We start from the raw sequence: 13,761 nt of genomic DNA, 5'->3' as shown, positions 1-13,761 counted from the left end.
GTTGCCATGGACCCAGGATGCCTGGGACAGAATATGATGCTAAGAGAACATGGATCCACCTGGCCAAGGGGGTGACATGAGGTTGTGTTGAGCAAGGACAGGGAGGCAGGACAATGAATTGGGGGGCAGGCAAGGAAGAGGTTTGAAGAAGCCAAGAGACAGTGGTGGGAGACCAGTGTTTAAACGTTGCGTTGGGCCATGAAGCTCACTGGGTGGCCTTGTTGCTGTCGCTGCCTCTCCGCCTAACCTACCTAGCAGGGCTGTTGTGGGGATCAAATGAGGAGGAGGACAACCATGTACACTACATCAAGCTCCTGGGAGGGAAAGGTGGGATGCAGTAAATAAATAAAAAGGAGGAGAGCCAGGAGGAAGAGCTGGCTGAACCAGCTGCTGGGAGTTTTGTGGGAGGGGGGGTTATTGGTCTGAAGTTTTTACCTGCCTAAATCAACTCTGCAGTTCACTTCTATTTACATTTGGGTTTTTGGGTGCTGGTGGGCTGCAGTTGCAGGGACAGGTGCAAACAGGAGAACCAGGGGGGAGAGGTGGCAGGAACGGTGCTGGAAGGATGCAAAAGGAAAAGGGAGAGCAACGCAGCAAATACCTAATGGCGGGGGGGGGGGCGAGAGGGAGGAGAGCTGGCTGCTCAATGGCAGCAGTCTAGTGCAATCTGCACTGAAGTTTAAATCCGAATTAGGCTTGTCGGGTTCACGCCTTGGTCTCCCTTTGAGAGCCAGACTATAAAGAAGGGGATGGTGAGAGAAGAGAGGAGAGCAGGCTGGCCACGGGCAGCAGCTCGGTGCAATCCGAATTAAGGCTTCGATTCGGATTAGGCTTGCTTCGGGGCGTGCAGTACCACCACCCCCTTTCCCTGCTGCAAGGGGGAGGAAAAGGGAGGTGGGCGGGAGAGGCAGGAACAGTAGAATGGGAGAGCTGCCTGGGCGAAGAGGCAACGCTTCGCCGTAATCCGAATTAAAGGTGCGCCCTCCTGCTCCGCTACCCGCCCGCCACGCAACCCCATTAAGCAGGGACAGAAAGGAGCTGGGGGGGGGGTCTCTGGCGGGGCAGGCAGCTTCTTCAGCGTGCTTCATCTTAATCGAGGCTCTGATCCGGAGTCGATCCGGATCGTGCGTACTCCCGAGGCGGCGCCTCCCTCCCTCCCTCCCTAACTCACGCCGAGGGGCTCCCTCCGTGCTGGGCGACATCCTCGGGCGCGTCGTAGAAGAGCTCCTCGGTGTCGGAGTCGGACGCCATGCGGACGCGAAGCGGCGGACGGACCCACAAGGGAAACCGGAGCAGAAGTGGCGGCGGCGGCGGCGGCAGCAACCGGGCCGGGCCTCGCGCGCGAAGTCTCGCGAGAGAGGGCTGGGGGGGGAGGGAGAAGGGGAGGGAAGCTGCAGAGCTACGAAGAGGGAAGCGAAGAGTTGGAGGGGTAGCCGCAGAGACACTTCTGGGTTCCACTCCGCCAGGGTTTCCCCCAGCAATCTGAGACTGTGCCTGCATGAAGCTCTAACTTCTCTTCATGCCTCTTCTGGCTCTGGGAGACAAGGCAGGAGGGGATTGCTCATTTGTATGTACAGTATTAACATTAACTGTTAATCCACCCCCCACATATTGCTGTCAGCTCCCCAAGGCAAAGTGTAAGCAGTGATTTATTTTTTTCCTGAGGGTATTGAAGGTTATGCAGCACCTATCTTTTCTAGAAAGAAAAGCACTGGTTAAAAATGTGGCACTAACTCTAACAACTTCATAGTGAGTTCCGGCATCTTTTTTCCTAGAACAAAAGCACAGAGTTTTATTTTAAATAACTGCAGTAAACAGAATAGTCGTCAGCATAACTATCAGATCATGGAATCACTCTGAAAGATGCCAGAGCATGCAGTACTGTGTGGAACAAGCCCCACACCATGAAAAGGAGAGGAACATGCTGCCCCATCATCTGAGAATTTCACATCACTCCCTGGAAGTTAAAATGCGCTTCTCAGCTGCATCTTAATAAACAAAGGTGCTTGTGCCATCCAATCAAAAATTAGGAGCAAGAGAGCAGGGAGAGAATATCTGAAGGAACATGGAGGGGGACATATTATGCTTTGGGGGTGTTTTTCTGCTAAGGGGACAGGACACCTTCACCGCATCGGAGGGATGATGGACGGGACCATGTATCGTCAAATCTTGGGTGAGCACCTCCTTCCCTCAGCCAAGGCATTGAAAATGGGTCGAGGATGGGTATTCCAGCATGACAATGACACAAAACACACGGCCAAGGCAACAAAGGAGTGACTCAAGAAGAAGCACATTAAGGTCCTGGAGTGGCCTAGCCAGTCTCCAGACTGTAATCCCATTGAAAATTTGTGGAGGGAGCTAAATGTTTGAGTAGCTACACATCAGCCTCAAAATCTTGCTGACTTGGAGAGGATCTGCAAAGAGGAGTGGGGCAAAATACCTCCTGAGATGTGTGCAAACTTGGTGGCCACCTACAAGAAAAGTCTAACCTCTGTAATTGCCAACAGGGGTTTTGCCACCAAGTACTAAGTCATCTTTTGCAAAGGGATCAAATGCTTATTTCACTCATTATAATGCACATCAATCTCTGACTTTTGTCTTCTGGATTTCTGGGGGTTTTCCTGTTGTTATTCTGTCTCTCACAGCTACAATAAACCTACCAGGACTCTGTCGAAGATGGCACCTGAAGCAAGTCTCCTGTGAGCCTCAGCAGAGTGAGTAGGAGCTTTTAAAAAAATAATACGGGAAAAAGACACACTCCCGGAAAACAATCTTATATCGCAGCCAGATAAGGACTCTGGGAGTTGCCGGACAGCATTTTAAACATCCTCCCTTCCTTTGAGGCTCTTTGAAATCCCGCTGAAGCCATCCAAAACTCCTTGAGGTTATCTAAAACTACTTGAGGCTAATTACAACGCTCCGAGTTTCCTTCAAACAAAGCCCTCAAATATACGGACGGGGAAAAGTAACCCAAATCTAGTCCGGGGATGGTACTCAGGCGGCAAACGGGAAAATTTAGCAGGGGATCAAATACTTTCCCCCCTCACTGTACACAGAGCCCTTCCTTTGGTTTCCTTATACCTCACAAGGGGGCTAGCCCCACACCCAACAGAGTGGCAGCTTGAACCATGGATCACCACTTCAGAGGGGACCCAATGTTGTTGCATAGCCTTTAGATTCCCTTTCTCCAGGCCCACAGAAACAAACTCCAGCAACTGCTCAGAAGGATCTTCCAGTTCAAATCCTATCAGGGTGTAGGGCAACCGGGAGGTATGATGTCCATTGAGGAAGAATGTGCTTTGATTGGCTGTGTAGTTCTGAAGACCATTCATCCCTAGGTTTGACTGACTTTCTCCCTGCTATGTACAAGGCCTGAAGTAAGGAAGACAAAGCTTCTCTGCTCCTTGCTCCTCAAATTGCTTTGCAAACATGTGCATATTAGGTACTAGGAGGAACGCTGACTAAAATACTGATGAATTTTCACAAGGCCTTTATCATATTTTTAACAAAATGCAAACTGTTCTATACGTTTTCACATGGAAAGAGGTGAGTGAGCAGAAAGTACCCCCTAGTGGGACAGTGAGCCAGTGGCACAACCAAGGCCATCACTTGTGAAGTCATGAGGCTGCCTGGTCTTCAGTGCTTGGAGTGATGTTCTCCTGCACCAGCTGATGCCCTCCAGATGCTTAGGACTACAGTCCCCACCAGAGCCCCTCATTCATTTAGGTGTTCATGCTATGTAATCATGTACATGCTGAATAACAACAATAAAATGGATGCCAGGGCCATTATCAGCAATGAAGTTTTCTTATTTGCAGATAACACAAAGCACTTTGGAGCAAAAAGTGACCGAGGAAGGGTAACATCAATATCAGTGAGCTCCCGTTGCTCGGTCCCTGCTCCTGCCAACCTAGCAGTTCGAAAGCACGTCAAAAAGTGCAAGTAGATAAATAGGTACCGCTCCGGGGGGAAGGTAAATGGCGTTTCCGTGCGCTGCTCTGGTGTCAGTGTTCCGTTGCGCCAGAAGCGGCTTAGTCATGCTGGCCACATGACCTGGGAAAACCATTTGCAGAACAGACAAACTCCGTCTCCCTCGGCCTGTAAAGTGAGATGAGCACCGCAACCCCAGAGTCGTTCGCGACTGGACTTAACTGTCAGGAGTCCCTTTACCTTTATGAAGATTAAGGCACACCTCAAAAATCAAAATGATTTTACAGTCATCCTTTACAGACTGTCCTTGGGTCTGGTATTGGACCACTTCAATCGGATACTCCCTGCCGAAGTAGACAGATCCTCCCAGCTGGAAGGCCCACCACTTCCCCCTTGACCCGTGCCCGTCCTGGCTGATTAGAGCGTGTACAGATGAGGTGCGCCCCCCCCCCGGGTGAGATCATCAATCAGTCCCTTGGCACGGGGACTTTCCCAGGGGAGCTGAAGGAGGCAGTGGTGCATCCGCTCTTAAAGAAAACATCTCTAGATCCTTTAAATCTATCCAATTACCGCCCAGTTTCGAATCTTCCATACCCAGGTAAGGTAATTGAGAGAGCAGTTGCTGAACAGCTTGGTAGGTTTCTGGATGACCCATTTCAGTCTGGCTTTTGCCCTGGTTACAGGACTGAGACAGCTTTGGTCGTCCTAACAGATGATCTCCATAGACAGCTGGATCGAGGCGGGTCGGGACTACTGATTCTCTTAGATCTGTCAGCAGCCTTCGACATAGTTGATCACGAACTTTTGGACCACTGCCTTGCCGACGTGGGGATTCAGGGCAAGTTCAACAATGTCTGCGCTCCTTTATCTCAGGTCAGGGACAGAGGGTGGCGCTAGGGAGGGAGTTGTCGCCGTGGCACTCCTTGATGTGTGGAGTCTCGTAGGGTGCAATCCTTTCCCCAATACTTTTTAATATCTTTATGCGCCCCCTTGACCAGGTTGTCCGGAGCTTTGGGCTGGGTTGTCATCAATATGCTGATGACACCCAGCTTTATCTGTTGATGGACAGCCGCCCTGACTTGGCCCCGGACACACTGACCAGATGCTTGGAAGCTGTGGCTGGATGGCTGCATGGGAGCCACTTGAAGTTAAATCCTTCGAAGACAGAGATCCTTTGGCTGGGTCTGGATGACATGGGGTTGAAGGGCCAACTCCCATCTTTTGCGGGGGGCTCAATTAGTGCCAGCGCCTTCTGTCAAGAGCTTGGGTGTAACCTTTGATGCCTCCCTTTCCATGGAGGCGTAGGTTGCACCAACAGCAAAAGTGGCATTTTTCCATCTCCGCCATATTAAGCAGTTGGTCCCTTACCATTCTCGCCCTGATTTGGCCACAGTGATCCATGCGACGGTCACCTCCAGGCTTGATTATTATAACTCGCTCTACGCGGGGCTGCCCTTGAAGCTGACCCAGAAACTCCAGCGGGTGTAGAATGCTGCAGCGAGGCTCCTTACGGGGTCCTTGCCATGGGATCACATTCATCCAGTGCTTTACCAACAGTAATCCTCCAGCCTCTCCTGCAGAGGCTCAGGGCAGAGAGGTGGAGGGAACTAAGTTCTTGCAGGAGGAGTGCTCGCCTCCAGGCCAGGTGAGGCGAGTCACCTGTGGACCGGGGCCGCCCTATGCCTCAGAGGAGATAAAGGCCAGCCCACCCAGTCCCAGGTTGCGGGAGCAACATCGTTGGTTACCTGTTCCTGCAGGCACCCTGTCCTGCTTTCTGCCAGAGTTCCTGACCACGCTCGACTCCGTGCCTTGGACTCCGCTTCAGCCTCGGACCGGACACAGACCACACCTCATGGTAACCCCCCCCCCGGGAACAGCACAGGTACATTTGTAGTCTGTGCAGATGCGGACCGAACCATTAGGCTTGACAGGTGTGACGATCGGGGTTTCCCAGGGGGCATTAGGCACAGGCTCCAGCACTCCTTGCTCCATAAGCTGGTCCAGTTCCTCGCCTATACGGGGTTTCAGGGTGGATGGGAGCCAGCGGGCCTTGATCCTGACAGGTCGTACTGCGGGGTCAAGCTGTAGGGCAATGGGGGGGCGTATACTGTCCCAATTTCCCATCAAAACCCCCCGGAAATTCCTTGCATGTAGCGTCCACGTCCACTTGTAAGTTAGTGCGGTTCACCCCGGTGATGGCTAGCTCCAGTGGTCCAAACCATGCCAATCCCAGTAGGCTAACGTAGGGGCCCTAGACCACAAGCAAGTCCATTTGCCACGTCCGCCCTCAATATTGCACCCTGAAGGTCCCCACCCCCATTGTGGAAACCTCACGTTATGGAAGTCCCGAATAGTAAATGGGGCCGGCCTGAGTTTGGGACCCCCACTAGGACACAGTTTCCTTAAGGTCCTTGCTGAGATTATGGATAGCGTTGAACCCGTGTCAAGCTCCATGCGGCACGGGGCCCCCTCTGTACCTCTACATAATTTTTCTCTATGTTGGGGTGGGGCAGCTGGTATACCTGGCACTCCGTGCTCTCCGTCGATTTGCCTTGGTGCGATGGGCCCCGGGACCTGGGGCTCTTGTTTTTTTTTTTTTTAAATGATTTTTATTAAAGTTTCAGTAAAAAGTTAAACAGAAAAACATAAAAAAGAAATACACAAATATACAATACATAGTCCAAAATAAAAAGAAAAACACAGAAAACAAAAAAAGAAGAAACAAAACAATTAAAAACAATATCACCTTTTCATTTCTGTTTTAAATTTACTTATTTTCTGGACTTTCTCATACCTCCCTCTTTTGTATTCCAGTCCAAATTGTTTGTCCAGCAATTTCTTTTCCACTTTTTTAATCCCAATCTTAATGTAATATAGCATTAAAATTTTACCTCTTAAGTACCAAATTTCCATTTCCTTAAACTTCTTTAATCCTAATCTTTAATCTTAGTCTATCTATAACTTTATCCTGTACAGCTGGAAACTACTTATTTTCAATCCAACATCACTCTAACATTCTTTAATTTTGCAGTGTTTCTGTAGATAATCTTTGAATTTCTTCCAATCTTCCTCCACCGACTCTTCTCCCTGGTCACGGATTCTGCCAGTCATTTCCGCCAGTTCCATATAGTCCATCAGTTTCATCTGCCATTCCTCCAGCGTGGGAAGTTCTTGTGTCCCGGGACCTGGGGCTCTTGGATCGGTCATCAGATGCCTAGTGTCGGGTGGGCCGAGCCCGACACACTCGGGCAATGTGTCCCGATTTTCTTCACTGCCTGCACTCTGCATTGCAGAAACGGCAGGTCCTCCTCTTGTGACTCTCCCCGAAGTTTGCGCAGTTCCCTCCTTCTTGTCGAGGCAGCTGTGACCTGTGCGCTGCTTGAGTGCACCGTTGTACTTGTTGCACCTCCTCCCTGTCAGATCCTGCGTCATCGGCGAGGTCTTCATGGTGGATCCTCAGTTGGGACAATGGGCTCGGCTGTGCCTCTTGCGTCGACCTCTCAGCAGATTCCATTGCCAGGGCGTCCTCCAGAGCGACCTGAAATGTTAGGTCCTTCTTGGCGTAGAGGCGTTGTTGCAGCTTCTCATCCTTCAGGCCACAGACGAGGCGGTCACAAAGTATGTTCTCCAACTCTGAGAAGTTGCAGAACTGGGCAGCTTGGCGGAGAGAGGTCACAAACCCAGTTATGGTTTCCCCAGGGGCTTGCCGCTTTGCGTAGAAGGCATTTCCACGAGCCACCACCGAGGGCTGCAGGGAGAAGTGCCCCTTCAGCTGTTCCATTATTATTTTGTAAGGAACAGTAGCGACGTCTTCAGGCGCAAGGAGAGGCCGGGCGATTTCGAACGTCTCCTCTCCTCAGACGCTGAAGAATATCGCCCTCTTCTTGGCATCTTCTTCGTCGGTGACCCCTTTGGCTTCTAGGAGGAAGGTGAAATGGGAGGCGTATGCTTCCCAGTCTCCTGATTCTGGGTTGAACTGTGAGAAGCTGCTGTTGGTTGCCATTCTGAGTTCCTTGTGTCCCGGAGCTGAAGCCTGGATACACGGTGCGAGGCAGCAGTGCGGCAGGTGGCGGTGCTGTGCTGCTGTGTGTGGCAGTCAGTTCAGCGGGATCCCACCTTCGTCGCCAGTGAAATATACTCGGAGTCGAGTGTGGATTTCTTGCTCTTTATTCAGGTTATAGTAGCGAGGAATAGAAGTTCGCCCAAACTGGCTGCTTTATATACATTATTTACACAATGGGCCGCACGTGATTGGCTAATTCCGGGATTCTCCTGTAGGCCAATCAGGTTGCAGATTCACTTCCACCTGGAGCTGGATTGGGTGGCTCCTGCGAACCAATCAGACTGCTGCATTCTGAATCCTATTGTTCTAGGACCAATCAGACTGCTGCATTTTGGATCCTATTCAACTCAGTACATAACACGCCTGTTAAACCGGACAGGTCAGTGAGAATATGCGCAGACCACAAGTGCACAACCAACAAGGCGCTTCAGCAGCACGCTTATCCAGTTCCTGTCGTCCACCACCTGCAGCATTCTCTGGGGGATGGCAAGGTCTTCGCTAAACTGGACCTTGCCCAAGCCTATCAACAACTGCCTGTCGACGACGCCACCGCTGAAGCTCAGACGATCGTCACCCACCGAGGGGCGTTCCAGTGCTGCTGGCTACAGTTCGGGATGAGCGTGGTTCCTGGCATCTTTCAAAGCCTCATGGAGCATCTCCTGCAGGGGCTACCGGTCATGGTGCCATATTTCAATGATGTGTTGGTATCCGCAGACTCACACCAGCAGCTGTTTGAGCGCATCCACACCGTGCTGACCAGGTTCCAGGTAGGTGGCTGGGCTCAAGGTGAAAAAAGAAAAGTGCCAGATCGCCATTCCGCAGGTGGAGTTCCTGGGTTACCTTATTGACGCCTCCGGTCTTCACCCAACTGCATCCAAGATCCAGGCCATTCAGCAGGCCCCGATTCCAAAAAGCAAGATGGAGTTGCAGGCGTTCCTGGGGCTGCCACAACATGTTCCCGCCAAACAAAGCAACGCTAGCCGAGCCTCTACACTGCCTCCTCAGCACGAAGGTACTGTGGTCCTGGGGTCATCGGGAAACAGAGGCCTTCAACGCAGTCAAAGCCCTCCTCTCATCAGACAGTGTGCTGGTACAGTACAGTGAAGCCAGGCTGCTGGTCTTCGCCTGCGACATCTCGCCCTTTGGCACCAGGGCTGTCCTCAGTCACCGGTTTCCAGATGGTAGGGAAGCACCACTCGCCGTCTTCTCCTGGACGCTGTCTCTGGCTGAATGGAATTACAGCCAGCTCGACAAGAAGGCACTGGCACTTGTGGCTGGAGTAAAGAGGTTCCACGAATACTTCTATGGGAGAACCTTCGACCTCATCACTGACCACAAGCCACTCCTGGGCCTCCTTGCTGGTGATCGACCAACACCACCGGTCCTCTCGCCACTCATGCTGTGATGGACTGTCTTTCTGGCAGCTTACAGCTAGCAGCTCGTCCATCGCCCTGGAAAATCGATGGGCCACGCCAACACTCTCAGTCGTTGCCCTCTTCCAGCACTTGTGGAAGACCCGGCTCCTGCATCGCTCCTCCTACTTGAGGACCTCCCAGCAGCGCCAGTATCGGCCACCGATGTAGCCTCCGCATATGCCCAGGACCGCACCATCAACTGTGTACTCAACTGGGTGTGGAGGGGGTGGCCAGAAGGGTCTTTCGCACCAGAGTTCCAGCCGCTTGCCACCAGACAGCACAAGCGCTCAGCTCATTGTGGCTGCCTACTGTGGGGAGACTGAGTCGTGGTTCCCAAAAGACTCCACCAATGCGTCCTTGAGGCTCTGCACATCGGCCACCAAGGGATCGTCAAAATGAAGGCGTTGGCTCGGTGTTATGTCTGGTGGCCTAACATGGACGATGCCATCACTTTGTGGGTTACCTCCTGTCAAGCATGCCAAGAGGAGAGATCTGCACTGCCAGCAGCTAAGGGCAACACCTGGGAGATGACCAAGACACCCTGGTCGAGGGTGCACATCGATCTTGGTGGCCCCTTTCATGGCTGGACCTTTATGGTAGTGGTGGACGCCTATTCCAAATGGCTGGAGGTGGCCCTGATGCCCTCCACCACTACTGAAGCTGTCATCCGGGTGCTGCGGGGCCTGCTTGCAACTCAAGGGTGTCCTGATGTCCTTGTCTTGGACAATGGACTTCAGTTCACATCAGGCACCTTTGAAAGGTACCTCCAGGGGCTGGGCATCCGCCATGCCCTAACAGCACCATTTCACCCGGCCAGCAATGAGCAGGCTGAGAGAATGGTGCGTTCAGCAAAAGAGGCACTGGTGCGCCTGGAACAGAGGAACTGTCACGAGCAGGTCACTGAATACTTGCATGTGCAGCACATCACTCCTCATGTAGCCACAGGGCGGAGCCCGGCCGAACTGCTAATGGGCCGCGCCGCCGCCTCCGGTCTCTGCTTGACTGGCTGCACCCGGACTCTGGTGTGGCTGAGCCCCCGGGCTGTACTAATGCGCCACAGTCCTTTATTCCAGGGGATCAGGTTTTTGCCCAGAACTTTGTGGGGGACATTCCTTGGGTGCCGGCCACGGTAGTGGGAGTCACAGGGCCCCGTTCATACCAGGTGGCACTTGAGAACGGACACTTGTGGCGCCGGCATATAGACCAGCTAAGGCACAGGGTTGGGGATTTGGACACTACCACTGTGCCCCCAACTGTGGCCCCAGCTTTGGAGCGGTTGCTAATGGAAGGCGAGGCTTCACCTACATCTTCCTCACAAACTGTGGGCATAGAGCCGAGCCAAGCCTTTTCGGTGGATCTGCCTGGCTCTCCAGAGACTTGGACCACCGCCATGCCTGACCGTCCGCTGAGTCCGCTCATGGCGGTTCCTTCGACAGCAGTGGAGCCAGAGAACTTGGGCTCAACGCTACATTTGGTCACAGCCAGAATCGGGCAGTCACCCGGATTCTGGTACTGGCCCTTGGCGGTCCGGCAGGGTTTCCAAGCGCCCAGCTATGTTCACCGGACAAACTGCACATGTAAAGCTGTATGGTGAATAGGGTCAATTAATGTGCTTATGTGCCTTACTGAAACCAGTAAGGGTATTGCTGTATGTAATGGAACCAGTATAATTGTAACTAATGCCTTATCTCGGTGGGGAGGGGTGTTATGTATTGAAGTTCTCTCTCCCCCATTTTTAAAATTAATTTTCACATTAATGACATACAAAAGAAACAAGAAAAAAGAAAAATGAAAAACATTACAATACACAAAAATAAATAAAAACACATAATAGAAAATTTTAACTTCCAAATCCTGATTTCATTACATTGATGACTGACTTCAAGTCCCCTCTAACTGAATTTCATTTTAACACCTAATTAGCAGTTCTCCAAATTTCTGATAATATTAACTTCTTTCATTTACTATCTTCTTCTCCATTTTTAATATTCCAATCCTTAATATTTATTAACAACCTAATCTTATTCTATCCCTAAGCCTAATTTTTACTTCCAATAAATTTCTCTTTATCTTATATTACAGTATTTAGCCAAATATTCTTTAAAGTTCTTCCAGTCCTTTTGTGTCTCCTCTTCTTTCTGGTCGCGGATTCTTCCAGTCAGGTCAGCCAGCTCCAAAAAATCCATCATCTTCATCTGCCATTCTTCTATTGTTGGTATCTCTTGTGATTTCCAATTTTTGGCTAATAAATTTCTTGCCGCTGTAGTGGCATACAAAAACAATCTAACATCTTTTTTGGGCAATTCCAATCCTTATGTATTAAAGTTCTCACCCTGGCCACCAGGGGTATTGTGTATATACCAGTAGTTTTCACTCAGGTCCACATAAGTTAATTTCGGTGGGTAACCCTGGGGTGTTGATGTTACAATGTTGACAGCGAACTATAAAAGCAGGCCGACTGAGCTGTTCAGTGTTGGGTTTGGAACTTAACTGGTTAAGTTGTTCCCATGATGCCTCAACATTCTGACGTCAGCTTTCGAAGCTGGGAGGAGCTGGGAGGAGTTTCGTTTCTGTTCCCCTCTGGTCTCTGAGAGAGAAGGTCGCAGGTTTGTCATGGCTGCGGTGAGCCCAGGAGATCCCTGGGGAATGTCGGAATAAAGAACTGAGATGGACAAACCTGGTCTCTGTGTGTGTTTGTCTGAAGCTAAGTGAAGCTACGTGACAGTTTTCACCGCTGTGTTCAACTCTGCTGAGGCGTGACTGGAGCTACCGGAGACGGAGCAGAGTCTTCGCAGGGAAGTGTGCCGGACCGGCCATAAAGAGCTAATTGGGGACCGTAAATCAATTAGCGGGGTCACGCAAAATCAACAATTCCACAGGTTATGGACCCTTAATCACCGATCGTAAAACTGTCACAGGAACGCTTTGAAGTGCCGGAATGCGTTTGGAGCTGAGGCAGGAGGCGGTGAGATTTTTGCCTGTTGCTAGGAGGCAAAGGAGTAGCTGCGGAGCTAAGAGAGCAGCTGGAAAATCGTTTCCCCACGGATGGGTGCCGGAGGAGCTTGTAATCTGTGAGTACAGCTTGGGGCCCCTTGGGAGAACGGAAGACAATGGCAGGCAGCCAGGTCTTGGAGGACATTGCGTTTGAAATGCTCACTCTAAGAAGTTGAGCAAGGGCTATCTGGGGATGTGCTGCGTGTGCTGTGAAGCTTCAGCAGGAGGCCAGAGCCCTGAAGAAGTATTGAAAAAAGCCTAGAGATGGCTGCAGCCCCTGTTCCTGATGTTTTAGCCTCAAGGAGTGCTAGTGAGCAGATCGGGGGGGCGAAGGATTCCAAAGGCAAGTGTAAAGGCTTGTCCACTGTGCGTGCTGGAGTGGAATGTCAACAAAGCAGGTTCCCAGAAAGCCGCAGTGGGAGCCAGGCCAGAGGGGGCGGAGCTGGCAAGGAGTGCTTTTCCGGAAGAAGGAGAAGGAGGCCAGCTGGGAGGAGCCCCGGGCAGTGTTTTTCCACTGGAGTTCGTCGTTGCTACGTGCTGCCCATGGAGAGCGGAAACAGCTGGGCAGGAAGGTCCCAAGGTCAACCAGCTGAGTTCTCATGGGAATCAGTCTCGGAGAGGAGGCCAGCGTGGGAACGCAAGGGAAAGACGTGGCTCAGACACTGGGGAGGGTTGTTTTCTTATCACTGCTTCTATGGCAACTGTGAAGAACAACTCCAGCCAGGACACGGTGACGCGCTGGGTTTTGAATACTGCTGTTGGTCAGCACCTGCTAAGCAAGCCTGCTGGCAAAATGCGGAACTGCAGGGCTGTTTCAACAGGAACAACTGTGATGTTAGCAGACGGAATGAGAAAGTCGGTTTCTGCTGTGGCTAACATGTCTTTTTCTCCTTTACAGGAGGACCTAGAGGTCTACGTTGTGCCGGGACTGAATTGTTGTTTGTTATCTGTATCAGCTCTAATGAAGCAGGGATACAAAATTTGCTTTGAAAATGACACCTGTTCCATTTTCAGAGGGGGGAAACAAGTGGCCAACGTGAAAAGGGGGCAGAACAATCTCTTTGTTCTGGAGTCACCTCTGGAGGGTGGTGGGAATGCTGGAAAAGCACAGGTGCAGTGTGCTAAGGTTCCCAGTCATGTGCAAAAGTTGCACAGGTGCACAAAAGGGTACAAACTCCGGAAATGTGGGAGGTCCCTAGGGTGCAGGGCATGCAAGGGTGCACAGGTACATGGTTTTCCCGGGTTTGGGAGGGTAGCCAAAGAGCCCTTTGAGCTCTTTGAGGCAGGTGGTCCAAAGGTTCAGGAAATGATCTTCTGTGGATATGATCCTGCAACCAATGGGTGGAAGTTTGCATACCC

General features: G+C 51.3%; 1 protein-coding gene across 1 annotated transcript in view; it reads right to left on the bottom strand.

The window, feature by feature from the left end:
- The window catches only part of WDR44 (WD repeat domain 44), a 46,891-nt gene extending 45,588 nt beyond the window's left edge, over window positions 1-1,303 (bottom strand). The window contains exon 1 of the mRNA XM_080990330.1: window positions 1,172-1,303. Within this exon, the coding sequence (XP_080846456.1) occupies window positions 1,172-1,251 (80 nt within the window). The 5' untranslated portion in view covers window positions 1,252-1,303. The remainder of the gene's footprint in view (window positions 1-1,171) is intronic.
- Window positions 1,304-13,761: the final 12,458 nt, after the last annotated feature.

This window comes from Podarcis pityusensis (genome assembly GCF_964106645.2).
Source record: "Podarcis pityusensis genome assembly, chromosome: Z".
Classification (NCBI taxonomy): domain Eukaryota; kingdom Metazoa; phylum Chordata; class Lepidosauria; order Squamata; family Lacertidae; genus Podarcis; species Podarcis pityusensis.
Note: the sequence above shows the minus strand (reverse complement) of the source record. Positions and strands in the feature narration are given on the sequence as shown.